This window comes from Calliphora vicina, chromosome 2 (assembly GCF_958450345.1).
Source record: "Calliphora vicina chromosome 2, idCalVici1.1, whole genome shotgun sequence".
Classification (NCBI taxonomy): Eukaryota; Metazoa; Arthropoda; class Insecta; order Diptera; family Calliphoridae; genus Calliphora; species Calliphora vicina.
In genome coordinates this window covers 110,006,512-110,018,859 of record NC_088781.1, presented here as the reverse complement: position 1 = coordinate 110,018,859, position 12,348 = coordinate 110,006,512, and the positions used below count along the sequence as shown (strand labels likewise).

Below are 12,348 nucleotides of genomic sequence, written 5' to 3'. Positions count from 1 at the left end.
GCTAGTTTTTGGGAAATAAAGTACTTTTTATACCCTACACCACCATAGTGGGGAGGGTAAAATGCGTTTTTGCAGATGTTTGTAACGCCCAAAAATATTAGTCTAACACCCACCTTAAAGTAAAAACCGATCAACTTAGAATCACTTTCTGAGTCGATTAAACGATGTCTGTCCATCCGTCTGGCTGGCTGTCCATGTAAACCTTGTGCGCAGAGTACAGGTCGCAATTTTGAAGATATTTCGATCAAATTAGGTACATATTATTTTCTCGGCTCAAGGACCAAGCCTATTGAAACTGGCTGAAATCGGTCCATTATTTCACCTAGCCCCCATACAAATGTCCTTCCGAAATTGGACTTTATCGGTCATAAATGTTTAATTTATATATGTTCTCCAGAAATTCCGCTCCAACTAAGTTTTATATATACAAAATGCATGTCACCAAATTTTCTTACGATCGGTCCATAAGTAGTCATAGCTCACATATAGACCCGTTTCCGAAAATCACTTTAACGTGCATAAATCGCTTAAAAATGTTGATATACACACAAAATTCAACATAGTTACCTTTAATATAGACATAAATCACACGACCTAATTTCATGGTGATCGGTCCATAATTGGTCATAGCTACCATATAAGGCCCACTTCCGAAAATCACTCAAAAATATAAATTATTGAAATTTTAAAAGAAAAATGTTTTTGCTCTTTTACTTAGTGTAGGGTATTATATGGTCGGGCTTGACCGGCCATACTTTCTTACTTGTTTTCTTTTTAAGTTATCTAAAAAATTTCTAAGAAGGTGTATTAGGAATTTATACTCTTTGAAAAGCCAAATTTACACTAAATATTTGAAATGAAAACAAATTTGAAAATTGGTGATGTAAAATTCAAATTTAGGGCAATAATTCTCAACTGGCACTCTGGATATCAAAATATAGTAACCCATTTTAGATGGCCAACTATTCATAACTATTTTGTAAAGGGTTCCAATAACCCCGCCCCTGTTATTAAGTAGTTATGGATATTATAGCCAAAAAACTAAAAAATCCAATTTTTGGGATTTTTCAATACTTTTTTTGGGAAATGGAAAAAATGTGAATTTCAAAAGCTTATTAAGCACCATCAATTTTAATGGTAAAAAAGTGGTTTACTGAATTTTGTTGTAGCCGTACACGCACGAAAGCTGACGAACGTTCTGGATGACCATTTGAGGTTTCTACACCCGAAACAATTGAAAAAATTCACGAAATGGAAGCCATATGCATCTCACATGGCTCACAGTTTTAATTTTGAATGATCACTAGGGTATGAGAAAGTTTTCTTCAATATGGGTGCAGCGTTTTCCCAAAATCGATCACAAATGCAATCGTGTGACAACATCGCAGGAGTTTTTGACGTTGTTCAACCGCAATATGGATGAGTTTTTGCTCCGATTCATAACCATGGACGAAACGTAGATCCACCACATAATAAAATACCAATAATCAAAGCAGTGGGTTTCTAGGTGTGAATTGGCACCAAATAAGCCAAGATGGGTTGCACGCGGTGTAATCCTCATTGACTACCTTCAAAAGGGAAGGTAATCAATTAGGCAACGAATTGCTCCCTCTATTTTTTAGTATTTTTTGAAAGATATTATTACAAAAATCATTCCAAAATAAAATATATGTATGTAATATTTAATAGGGGTCCTCCAAATTTAATTTGAATTTAGCCTATTTGGAATACAGTTTACTATACCCAAATCACTTGCCAAAAATTAAACTTTTTAAAACATTGTTATCTTTTAAAAAATCTGCACATTTCTCACATAAGTAATACATTTTTCAAGTTCTATTTTTAAAACAAAAACTTTAATATTTTATAAATTTATTTAGTACAATAACCTTTCTGTTTAACATGTGTTGTTTTATGTTGCCCAATTCAGTCAATAGCACTACGTGCTATAAATATTTCTATTGAAATGATAAACTCAACAAATTTCCTATTAATTTTGACAAATTTTATTTTGTTGGCAATGCATTGAACAAAATATTGGTAACAATTCAAGCAATGAAAACTGAGTTCTATTTAGTCTACAGCTTACTCAAGCAAAAAATAAATGTCACATTAATAAAGACAACTAAGACAAATCATAGTTCGTCAAGCTAGACTAAAAGATGCACTACAAGTGTGAGAAAATGCTAAACTAAAACATAAAAAAGTTATAAATTACGCAAAATTTTTACCAAGTGGGTGAAAATGTTACGCTAGATTTCATTCGCTTTACTTTCGCTACTTTTTTTAAGACCGTGGAGCTTTATAGTCAATTGAGAAAACTAACATGTTTTAATACTTAAACACTATACTTCACTTCCTCTATACTCAAGTAGTAAATTAATTTATACGGAAACTGTTTCTCCATAACAAATGTTGTCGGTCACGTTGTTAATTTTATTTTTTTTTAAGATTCTATTACTGTTCACTGAAAATTAAAGTAATTTCATACAATTCCGAGATAAGGAACTTAATTATTTGCATGCTTTTATTTAAAACATGTGTTACTACATCGTCTGTATGTAAATTAATTAATTTTAAAGGGAAAATTAAAAACTTTAACTGAAATTTTTTTTCAATTCTGAGTCATACTTGTATTGCAACAAAACAAATTAAATTAAAAAAGCAGGTGAAAAGATTTCGCAATTTTAATAATTATATTGTAATAAATTAACTGAGTAACGAGAAAACAGAAACTAAATAAAACGATTTATATTATTTAATAATTTAATCACTAAATAACTAATTTGTAAAACCCCGCTGAAACCGCAATTTTTTTTATTTTTATATTGAAAATTTGATGTTTATAGTCGAAATTTGGATTTAATTGATGTTTTGTTTATAGTCCAAATTTCTCTATAATTGTAAATCTATTAAATTTCCATAGTCCAAATTTATCTTTAATCGTAGGCCAGTTTAAAGTCAAAATAATAAGACTGCTTAAAGTCTAAATTGCAAGTCTGTTAATAGTCCAAAATAGGCTTTAATCGTAGGTCAGTTTAAAGTCTAAATCTTAGATTAGTTAATAGTCCAAACTAAGCTTTAATTGTAGGTCTGTTAATAGTCCAAACGAAACTTTATTCGCAGGTCTGTTAATAGTGCAAATTAAGATTTAATCGTAGGTCAGTTTAACCTTCGCTTTACCAATACCCACCCGGGTGACCATATCGATTTTATTGGTTTAATATTTTTTTTAATTTTGTTTCGATTTAAATGAAATTTGTACTCACTGAACAAATTCTAGAGTTCTATAGAATTTAATAGAACCATTTTAAACTTTTTATAAGGTTTTTTCAATTTTTTAAAATTTCTTTCGTCGCATATATTTATAGAAGTGTAGTGTCACCCGGGTGGGTATTGGTAAACCATGTACATAAAAAACCTTTGGTAAAGCGAAGGTTAAAGTTTAAATCGTAGGTCTGTTAATAGTCCAAACTAAGCTTTAATCGAAGGTCTGTCAATAGTCCAAACTAAGCTTTAATCGTAGGTCTGTTAATAGTCCAAACTAATCGTAGGTCAGTAGGTACGTTTTAATCTAAATTTAGAGGTAATCTTAGATATGTTTATGTGCAACAGATGGGTTTAATCGTAGGGATTTTTATAGTGGCTATCATCGTAGGTCTATTTATAGTCAAAATACTGCTTCAATTGTAAGTCTGTTTGAAGAAAATGTTTTAAATTGTGGCTTTGATCGTGGTTTTATTATACCCTACACCACCATAGTAGGGAGGGTAATTCGTAACGCCGAAAAATATTAGTCTAACACCCACCTGAGTCGATTAAACGATGTCCGTCCGTCCGTCTGGTCGGCTGGCTGGCTGTCCATGTAAACCTTGTGCGCAGAGTACAGGTTGCAATTTTGAAGATATTTCGATGAAATTTGGTACATATCATTTTTTCCAAGGACCAAGGACCAAGCCCATTGAAACTGGCTGAAATCGGTCCATTATTTCACCTAGCCCCCATACAAATGTCCTCCCGAAATTGGACTTTATCGGTCAAAAATGTTTAATTTATAAATGTATCTCCACAAATTCCGCTCCAAATAAGTTTTGTATACACAAAATTCATGTCACCAAATTTTGTTACGATCGGTCCATAATTAGTCATAGCTCCCATATAAACCCGCTTCCGAAAATCACTTTAACGTGCATAAATCGCTTAAAAATGTTGGTATACACACAAAATTCGACATAGTTAACTTTAATATAGACATAAATCACACGACCTAATTTCATGGTAATCGGTCTATAATTGGTCATAGCTCCCATATAGACTCGCTTCCGAAAATCACTTAAACGTGCATAAATCTCCTAAAAATGTTGTTATATACACAAAATTCAACAGAAATAAATTTCATTAAGACATAAATCACACGACCTAATTTCAAGGTGATCGGTCCATAATTGGTCATATCCCCCATATAAGGCCAACTTCCGAAAATCACTCAAAAATATAAATTATTGAAATTTTAAAAGAAAAATGTTTTTGCTCTTTTACTTAGTGTAGGGTATTATATGGTCGGGCTTGACCGAAAATTTGGCTTTGATCGTAAGTCTGATTATAGTCAAAATGTAGCTTTAATCGTGGGATTCTTTTTAGTTAAAATTTGGGTTTCATCGTAGGTCTGATTATAATGAAAATTTTGCTTTGATCGTAGGTCTGATTGTAGTGTAATTTTGGCTTTAATCGGAGGTCTGATTATAGTTAAAATTTGGGTTTGATCGTGGGATTCTTTTTAGTCAAAATTTGGCTTTAATCGGAGGTCTTATTATAGTGAAAATTTGGCTTTGATCGGAGGTCTGATTATGGTGAAAATTTGGCATTGATCGTAGGTTTCTTTTTAGACAGAATTTGGCTTTAATCGTACGTCTGATTATAATGAAAATTTGGGTTTGATCGTAGGTCTGATTATAGTGAAAATTTGGGTTTGATCGTGGGATTCTTTTTAGTTAAAATCTGGCTTTAATGGGAGGTCTTATTATAGTGAAAATTTGGACTTGATCGTGAGTTTCTTTTTAGTCAAAATTTAGCTTTAATCGGAGGTCTGGTTATAGTGAAAATTTGGCTTTGATCGTGGGATTCTTTTTAGTAAAAAATTGGGTTAGATCGTGGGATTCTTTTTAGTTAAAATCTGGCTTTAATGGAAGTCTTATTATAGTGAAAATTTGGCCTTGATCATGGGTTTCTTTTTAGTTAAAATTTAGCTTTAATCGGATGTCTGATTATAATGAAAATTTGGCTTTGATCATGGGTTTCTTTTTAGTTAAAATTTGGATTCGATCGTAGGTCTGGTTATAGTGAAAATTTAGCTTTGATCACGGGTTTCTTTTTAGTTAAAATTTGGCTTCGATCGTAGGTCTGGTTATAGTGAAAATTTAGCTTTGATCACGGGTTTCTTTTTAGTTAAAATTTGGCTTCGATCGTAGGTCTGGTTATAAAGAAAATTTGGCTTTAATCGTACGTCTAATTATAGTGAAAATTTTGGGTTTGTTCGTAGGTCTGATTATAGTGAAAATTTGGGTTTGACCGTGGGATTCTTTTTAGCTAAAATCTGGCTTTAATGCGAGGTCTTATTATAGTGAAAATTTGGCCTTGATCGTGAGTTTCTTTTTAGTCAAAATTTGGCTTTAATCGGAGGTCTGATTATAGTGAAAATTTGGCTTTGATCGTGGGATTCTTTTTAGTAAAAATTTAGCTTTAATCGGATGTCTGATTATAATGAAAATTTGGCTTTGATCTTGGCTTTAATCGGAGGTCTGATTATACTGAAAATTTGGCTTTGATCGTGGGTTTCTTTTTAGTTAACATTTGGCTTCGATCGTAGGTCTGGTTATAGTGAAAATTTAGCTTTGATCATGGGTTTGTTTTTAGTTAAAATTTGGCTTCGATCGTAGGTCTGGTTATAGTGAAAATTTAGCTTTGATCATGGGTTTCTTTTAAAATTTGGCTGTTTATAGTGAACATTTGATATTAAGTGTAGGTCTTAATATCAAATAGTAGTTCCGTTTATATTAAATTTAACAATAATCTCTGCCTATAGTGAAAATATGGATTTAATCGTAATTCTCTTTGACGCTAATCATTAGTCTGCCTGTAAATTAGGTTTTAATCATAAGACTTTGTACAATCTATAATTAGCATTTAACATAGATCTGAGCATAGTCCAAATTAAACTTAAGTACTAGTTTTATTGCATTAAAAATAAAAAATTATGCATTTTAATGCAAACAATATACATTAGCCTATATTTATTTAATTTAACATTAAATTTGCAAACAAATTAAAATCTACATTTTCTTTGTTCAACTTGCTAATAACAATTTAGAAAACTTATACAAAATACTCTTTAAATACTTGCAAATAAACGTTTTAAACAACAATCAAGATCACAAACAGGTACTAATTATGGCGGCTTTGAACTTAACAATTATAAATCAAATTCACACAAACAATACTACATACAAAATCAACTTCTATATGGCCCGTCAAATGATTTAAGTGCTTACTACTGACTCCGACTGACTCTTTTCATATTTGATTATTTTATTGGATTTTTGTACTTTATTACATTTGCCATGAATGACTCAAAACAATTCACTTACTACTTATTGACTTAAGCTACTGCCTGCATACAGAATATTTCATTAAGAAATAGAAATTCATATAATATTGACAAATTGATAAGGGAATGAACAAACAAACAAAAAACACACACAGAAACCAAAAAAAAAATGGAAATAATAAGATAAACGTGAGTAAAATTTTTAACAAAATTTTATTTTTGGTTAAATAAGATACATATATAGCTACATGCAAGTGGTGGTGTATCTTAAAGATACATATTTAACGCATAGTGAATGAGAGAATTTTAACTATTTTTATGATATGTTGAGAGAATAAGATGATGAGCGTTGGAGAGGTGTAAGAAGAGAGCGGAAGAACCGGTAATGATGTGAATGAATGGAACGATAAGTAATAAGATAATACACATTTTGTGAAAATATCCAAAATATCAGAAATGTTTAAAATTAGATGTCATTAAAAAACAACTAAATTATCAAAATCTTATAAGTATGTAGCCAAGATCGAAAGTTTTTTATGTAGAATTTTAAAAATTCAGTAATTTTTTAGTTTTAATATTCAGTTACTTTTTAATAAATCTATTTTTATTTTACAAGTCTTGGAGGTTGGCCCACTGCAGTGCTCCAAGTGTTTAACTTTAACATTTCTAGAGACCTTTGTCCTAAATTAGCATTAATCCCAGGTCTGCTTGTGGACCTAATTAAACCTTAATCGTAGGTTTGTTTGTAGTACAAATTTAGCTTTAATAGTAGGTCGGTTTATAGTCAAAATCGTAATGGTAGATATGTTTTTAGTTAAAATTTAATCGTAGGTCTAACTGTAATCCTAATTTAGCTTTAATCTTAGGTTTGTCTGTATTCAATATATTGCTTTAAATGTATGACTGCTTGTAGTTAAAATTTAGTCTAAATCTTAGACATGTTTACACTTCAAATTTATTTTTAATCGCTGACCTAATTTAGTCCTAATTTAGCTTCAATCGCTGGTCTAATTGTAGTTTTAATTTAGCTTTAATCGTTGGACTATCTGTAATGAAAATTAAGCTTTAATAGACCTAATTGTAATCTGTTTGTAATCAATATATTTTTTTTGTGAAATAAAACGGAAATTTTATACAAACCTTTAATTTGATGTTTAATTCCGAAAAGATTATCAAAATAAATTACACTATAAACAAAATCAAATTTTTTCCAAAATTATAAGACACGTGTATCGGCGTTTTGAAAGTTTACATCTGAATTTCATTTGAGGGCGGGTTAAAATTTCCCAACTCTGGCACATTCTTATTGTTAATCTTCATAAGAAACCATATGATCCTTACATTTTAAGTATAAAATGTGTTCCGCAAAGTTATGTAAAATGTTACGGAGAATATTTTTGTAGAATATGTTAACCCTCTAAATCCTCAAGGCATGGGTTAAAACAAGGATTTAAGGGGTTAAAATGTTCCGCGAAAATATTATCTGTTAAATTTTACTATAAGTCCCTGAATACACCAAAACGGAAAATTCAACCAGAATAATAAGATTCAGTTGACTCCTGTCAAAAGTTGAACAAACTGCGTCATTTAGTTTGTGTTAGACAGCCATTAATAGCAGACTACCACGTAACTTTAGAAGAAAATGGAAAAAAGTGAATTTCGTGTGCTCATTTAGCAATATTTTTTGCGTAAAAAACCATCACTCAAACCAAAACTAAGCTTGGTAAATACTAGGAACTCTGCACCATCAATTTCAATGGTAAAAATATGTTTTACTGAGTTTCGTCGTAGCCGTACAAACACGAAAGATGTCGAACATTCTCTGAGACTGAAAGTGCGAGAGGCATCTCAAATGGCTCAGTGGTTTCAATTTTGAATGATCACTTGGGTATGATAAAGATTCCCAAAAGATGTCTGCCGCGTTTGCTGACAATCGCGTGCACACAATTTGTAGTTTTCATTGCATAAATATATAAATTACGCTTCCTCAACCGCCCTATTTTCCGGATTTAGGACCAAGTGAATATTTCTTGTTTCCAAACCTAAAGAAATGAATCGGCGGATAAAGATTTGACTCCAATGATGAAATCATCTCACAAACAAATACCTATTTTGATGACCTCGACAAATATTATTTTTTGGAAGGGATACAAAAATTGGAGAAATATTGAACAAAGTATATAAGCTCAAGAGATACTATGTTGAAAAACAAAATTATTTTTTATCCAAAAACCCTGTGTTAAATTATAAAAGTCACGGAGCTTTTGATCTAACCTCTATCTCAAGAATATTTCTACAAGTTGTGGGAATTCTTAGAATCAGCACTATCTTTAAAAGTAGTTCAAAGGAAATCAATTGATTGTGTTTGTAAATTATAGATAGAACTTACTAAAGGGTTAACCGTCATAGAGCTCTCACCTTTTGACATTTATGACCAATATCCTCTGGCAAATCATACTTGAAAATCTGTCATTGATTCGCGCAACTTATAGACGACTGTTTTATCGCAAAATTGTGAACAGTGATTAGACTCATTTTTGGCTTAACGGGTTTGTTGATAAAAAAAATTTCCGCATATAGAGTAAGACCAATTCAAAACAGACCCTACAGACTCCATTACATCCAGAAAAATGCAGCGTTTGGAGCGGTTTATATGCTGGTGGCATCATCGAACCTTTTTTCTTAAAAAATTAAGCTGGAGATCGCTTTACGATCACTATCGATATATTCAAATCAAAATTGACACCTCGATTATTTCCTGTGGGGCCACGTAAAGTCACTGATAAATCAAGAACAACTGACGCCTTGTCATTTATTCTCATTTAGTTATTGAACATTGTAGTCTAAACAACAACGTTTTTTTTTGCTACGAAAATGTCTAATGTTGTACCAACAAAGCGTCATATGCGGGAAGTTTTGCTTTACTTCTTTAATTTAAAACAAGTAAGAAGGTATGGTCGGTAATACCCTACACTAAGTAAAAGAGCAAAAAAAATTTTTCTTTTAAAATTTCAATAATTTTTTGAGTGATTTTCGGAAGTGGGGTTATATGGGCGCTATGACCAATTATGGACCGATCACCATGAAATTAGGTCGTGTGATTTATGTCTATATTAAAGTTAACTATGTTGAATTTCGTGTGTTTACCAACATTTTTAAGCGATTTATGCACGTTAAAGTGATTTTCGAAAGCGGGTCTATATGAGAGCTATGACTAATTATGGACCGATCGTAACAACATTTGGTGACATAAATTTTGTGTATATAAAACTTATTTGGAGCTGAATTTGTGGAGATACATATATAAATTAAACATTTATGACCGATAAAGTCTAATTTCGGGAGGTCATTTGTATGGAGGCTAGGTGAAATAGTGGACCGATTTCAGCCAGTTTCAATAGGCTTGGTCCCTGAGCCGAAAAAATAATATGTACCAAATTTGATCGAAATATCTTCAAAATTGCGACCTGTACTCTGCGGAAAAGGTTTACATGGACAGCCAGCCAGTCAGCCGACCAGACGGACGGACGGACATCGCTTAATCGACTCAGAAAGTGATTCTAAGTCGATCGGTATACTTTAAGGTGGGTGTTAGACTAATATTTTTGGGCGTTACAAACATCTGCACAAACGCATAATACCCTCCCCACTATGGTGGTGTAGGGTATAAAAAGGGAGGCTGAAGCACATCGATTGTCCACGAAGCTTATGGTGAATGTATTCCATCGGTTTCAATGTGTGAGAGATGGTTTGTGCGGTTCAGAAGTGGCAATTTTGATACAGAAGACAAAAATCGCCTAGGCCAGCCAAAAAAAGTTGGAAGACCAAGAATTGAAAGCGTTACTCCATGACGATTGTTGCAAAACCCTACAAGAGCTTTTAAAATCATTGGGTGCTACTCAAGCAGCAAATTCAAAACGTTTGCGAGTATAATTTTCCTGTATGAAATAAAGAAAATCATTTTTGCACAGAATCATTACTTGCGATGAAAAATTAATCAATTATGATAACTCAAAGCGTAAGAGATCGCATGTGAAGCCCGTCCAAACCATCACAGGGAACCAGTACCGAAATCAACTGATTCGTTTGCAGCGAGCTTTGGCCGAAAAACGCCCAGACATGAAACCGCTTTGTAGTGCAGACTTTGAAGAACTTTTGAATATAATAATTTTTTAGTAAAAATTTTACATAGAAATCTTAGCCCCTACAAAATGTTTACAAATGTACAATTGTAGTTTTAATGTAATTTCTTAACGATATTTATATGTATTCGAAAAAACTTGACAACTCTATTCACGATCAACAACTCCAATGAATCTCTTACTCACTGTTCTCATTGTTTTCCCAGTCTTATCAATTAAAGTTAATTTTTGTTTATTTTTTTTTTTCATTAAATATGTAAATGTGTGTGTTTTTGCTGTAATTCTCTGTCTTACTATATTTTCCACTCTCTATCTCTCTCTCTCTCTGTGTATTACAACATTATCATTACCTGCACAGGTGTTGCAGCAGTTACATCTAATTGCGAAGCATGCAGCTGTTGTTGACTGCTCTCTAAAGTTGGAGTACGAGAACGTGCTGCTCCCCCAACTGTTGTTGTTGCTGCTGCAGTGGAGTGTCTCTTTGGGTTTGTTGGTGGTGGTATTGGTGATGGTGTTAACCTGTTTGCAGTCGCAGCAGTGGCTGCTGTCAGCTCATTGTTGTTTTTGTTGATTTCGCTGGTACCTAAAATACCTTCATTGGCGTCGTCATCAAATTTAACCCAATTTTCTTTTTTATTCACATTTTTGGAGCCATCGGCATTGTCCGGCAATGATGCATTTAAATCAACATCCTGCAAAGGATGTTGAGTAACGGTATTGTCGTGTTTTAAGTCACTGGGTGAGGAAGACATGTTTACACAAAGTTAAAAAACAAAAGAAGCACAGAAAATTTGTATTTGGTTTTTTTGGTAATTAAACAATTTAAATATTTTTTTTTGTTTTGTTTGTAGTTTTGCAGGAAATATGGAAACGTTTTTTTATATTTGTTTTGCGGTTATCATATTATATAATTATTTTTATTTCTTTACGACAAGATCATTGTTTTAAACAACTTTTTTTGTTCTCTTTTAATTAAATATTATTAACGCTTAATTGTAAAAATAACTAGTTATTTGCCATAGCATTTATTCCGCTAGTATTTTTGTTAACCGTTTATGAGTATTTAAAACTCAAAGTGTCGAAAAGCAACTGAATTTTTTTAATTTTATTTTTTAAGTCACACCCAGCTTGTATTTGGCTTGATTGTATATTATTTTGTTTTTTTTCTATATTTTTTACTTGGTTAACGCTCGTTACCTAACCTGAGCTTTGTGGTTAAAGGTATTTTGTTGTATTTTTTTTACTTTTTTTGTTTTGTTCATTTCCAATTCTTTCTACTCTTTCGTGTGCGATACTCTCTTGTACTAGTTTGTAAACCCCGTTAAAAATGAATTTTGAAAAAAAAGTTTACGAACGTGCCGCTCTCATAACGTTTATTTGAATACTTTGCATACGTTTTATACACATAGAAATAAAATCGAGGTACGAGTCGAGGTGGTTAATTTAGCGATTTTTTGGTGTTTGAATATATGCGTTTTTTAATGATATAATTGCAGGGAATTCTGGGACGATCTAGGAAACAAACGAAAGGAGCTTGCAGACTAAAATTTTCCACAGATACTCTTTGTTGATATCGGTCCATGATTTCACCTAGACCCCACA

General features: G+C 32.1%; 1 protein-coding gene across 2 annotated transcripts in view; it reads right to left on the bottom strand.

Moving 5' to 3' along the window:
* Positions 1-12,077, bottom strand: part of LOC135950223 (uncharacterized) — a 33,240-nt gene extending 21,163 nt beyond the window's left edge. The window contains exon 1 of one of the 2 annotated variants that reach the window (XM_065499754.1): positions 11,097-12,077. In XM_065499754.1, coding sequence (XP_065355826.1) covers positions 11,097-11,498 — 402 coding nt within the window. In that variant the 5' untranslated portion in view covers positions 11,499-12,077. The remainder of the gene's footprint in view (positions 1-11,096) is intronic. The other variant, XM_065499753.1, reaches the window with a different exon arrangement.
* Positions 12,078-12,348: the final 271 nt, after the last annotated feature.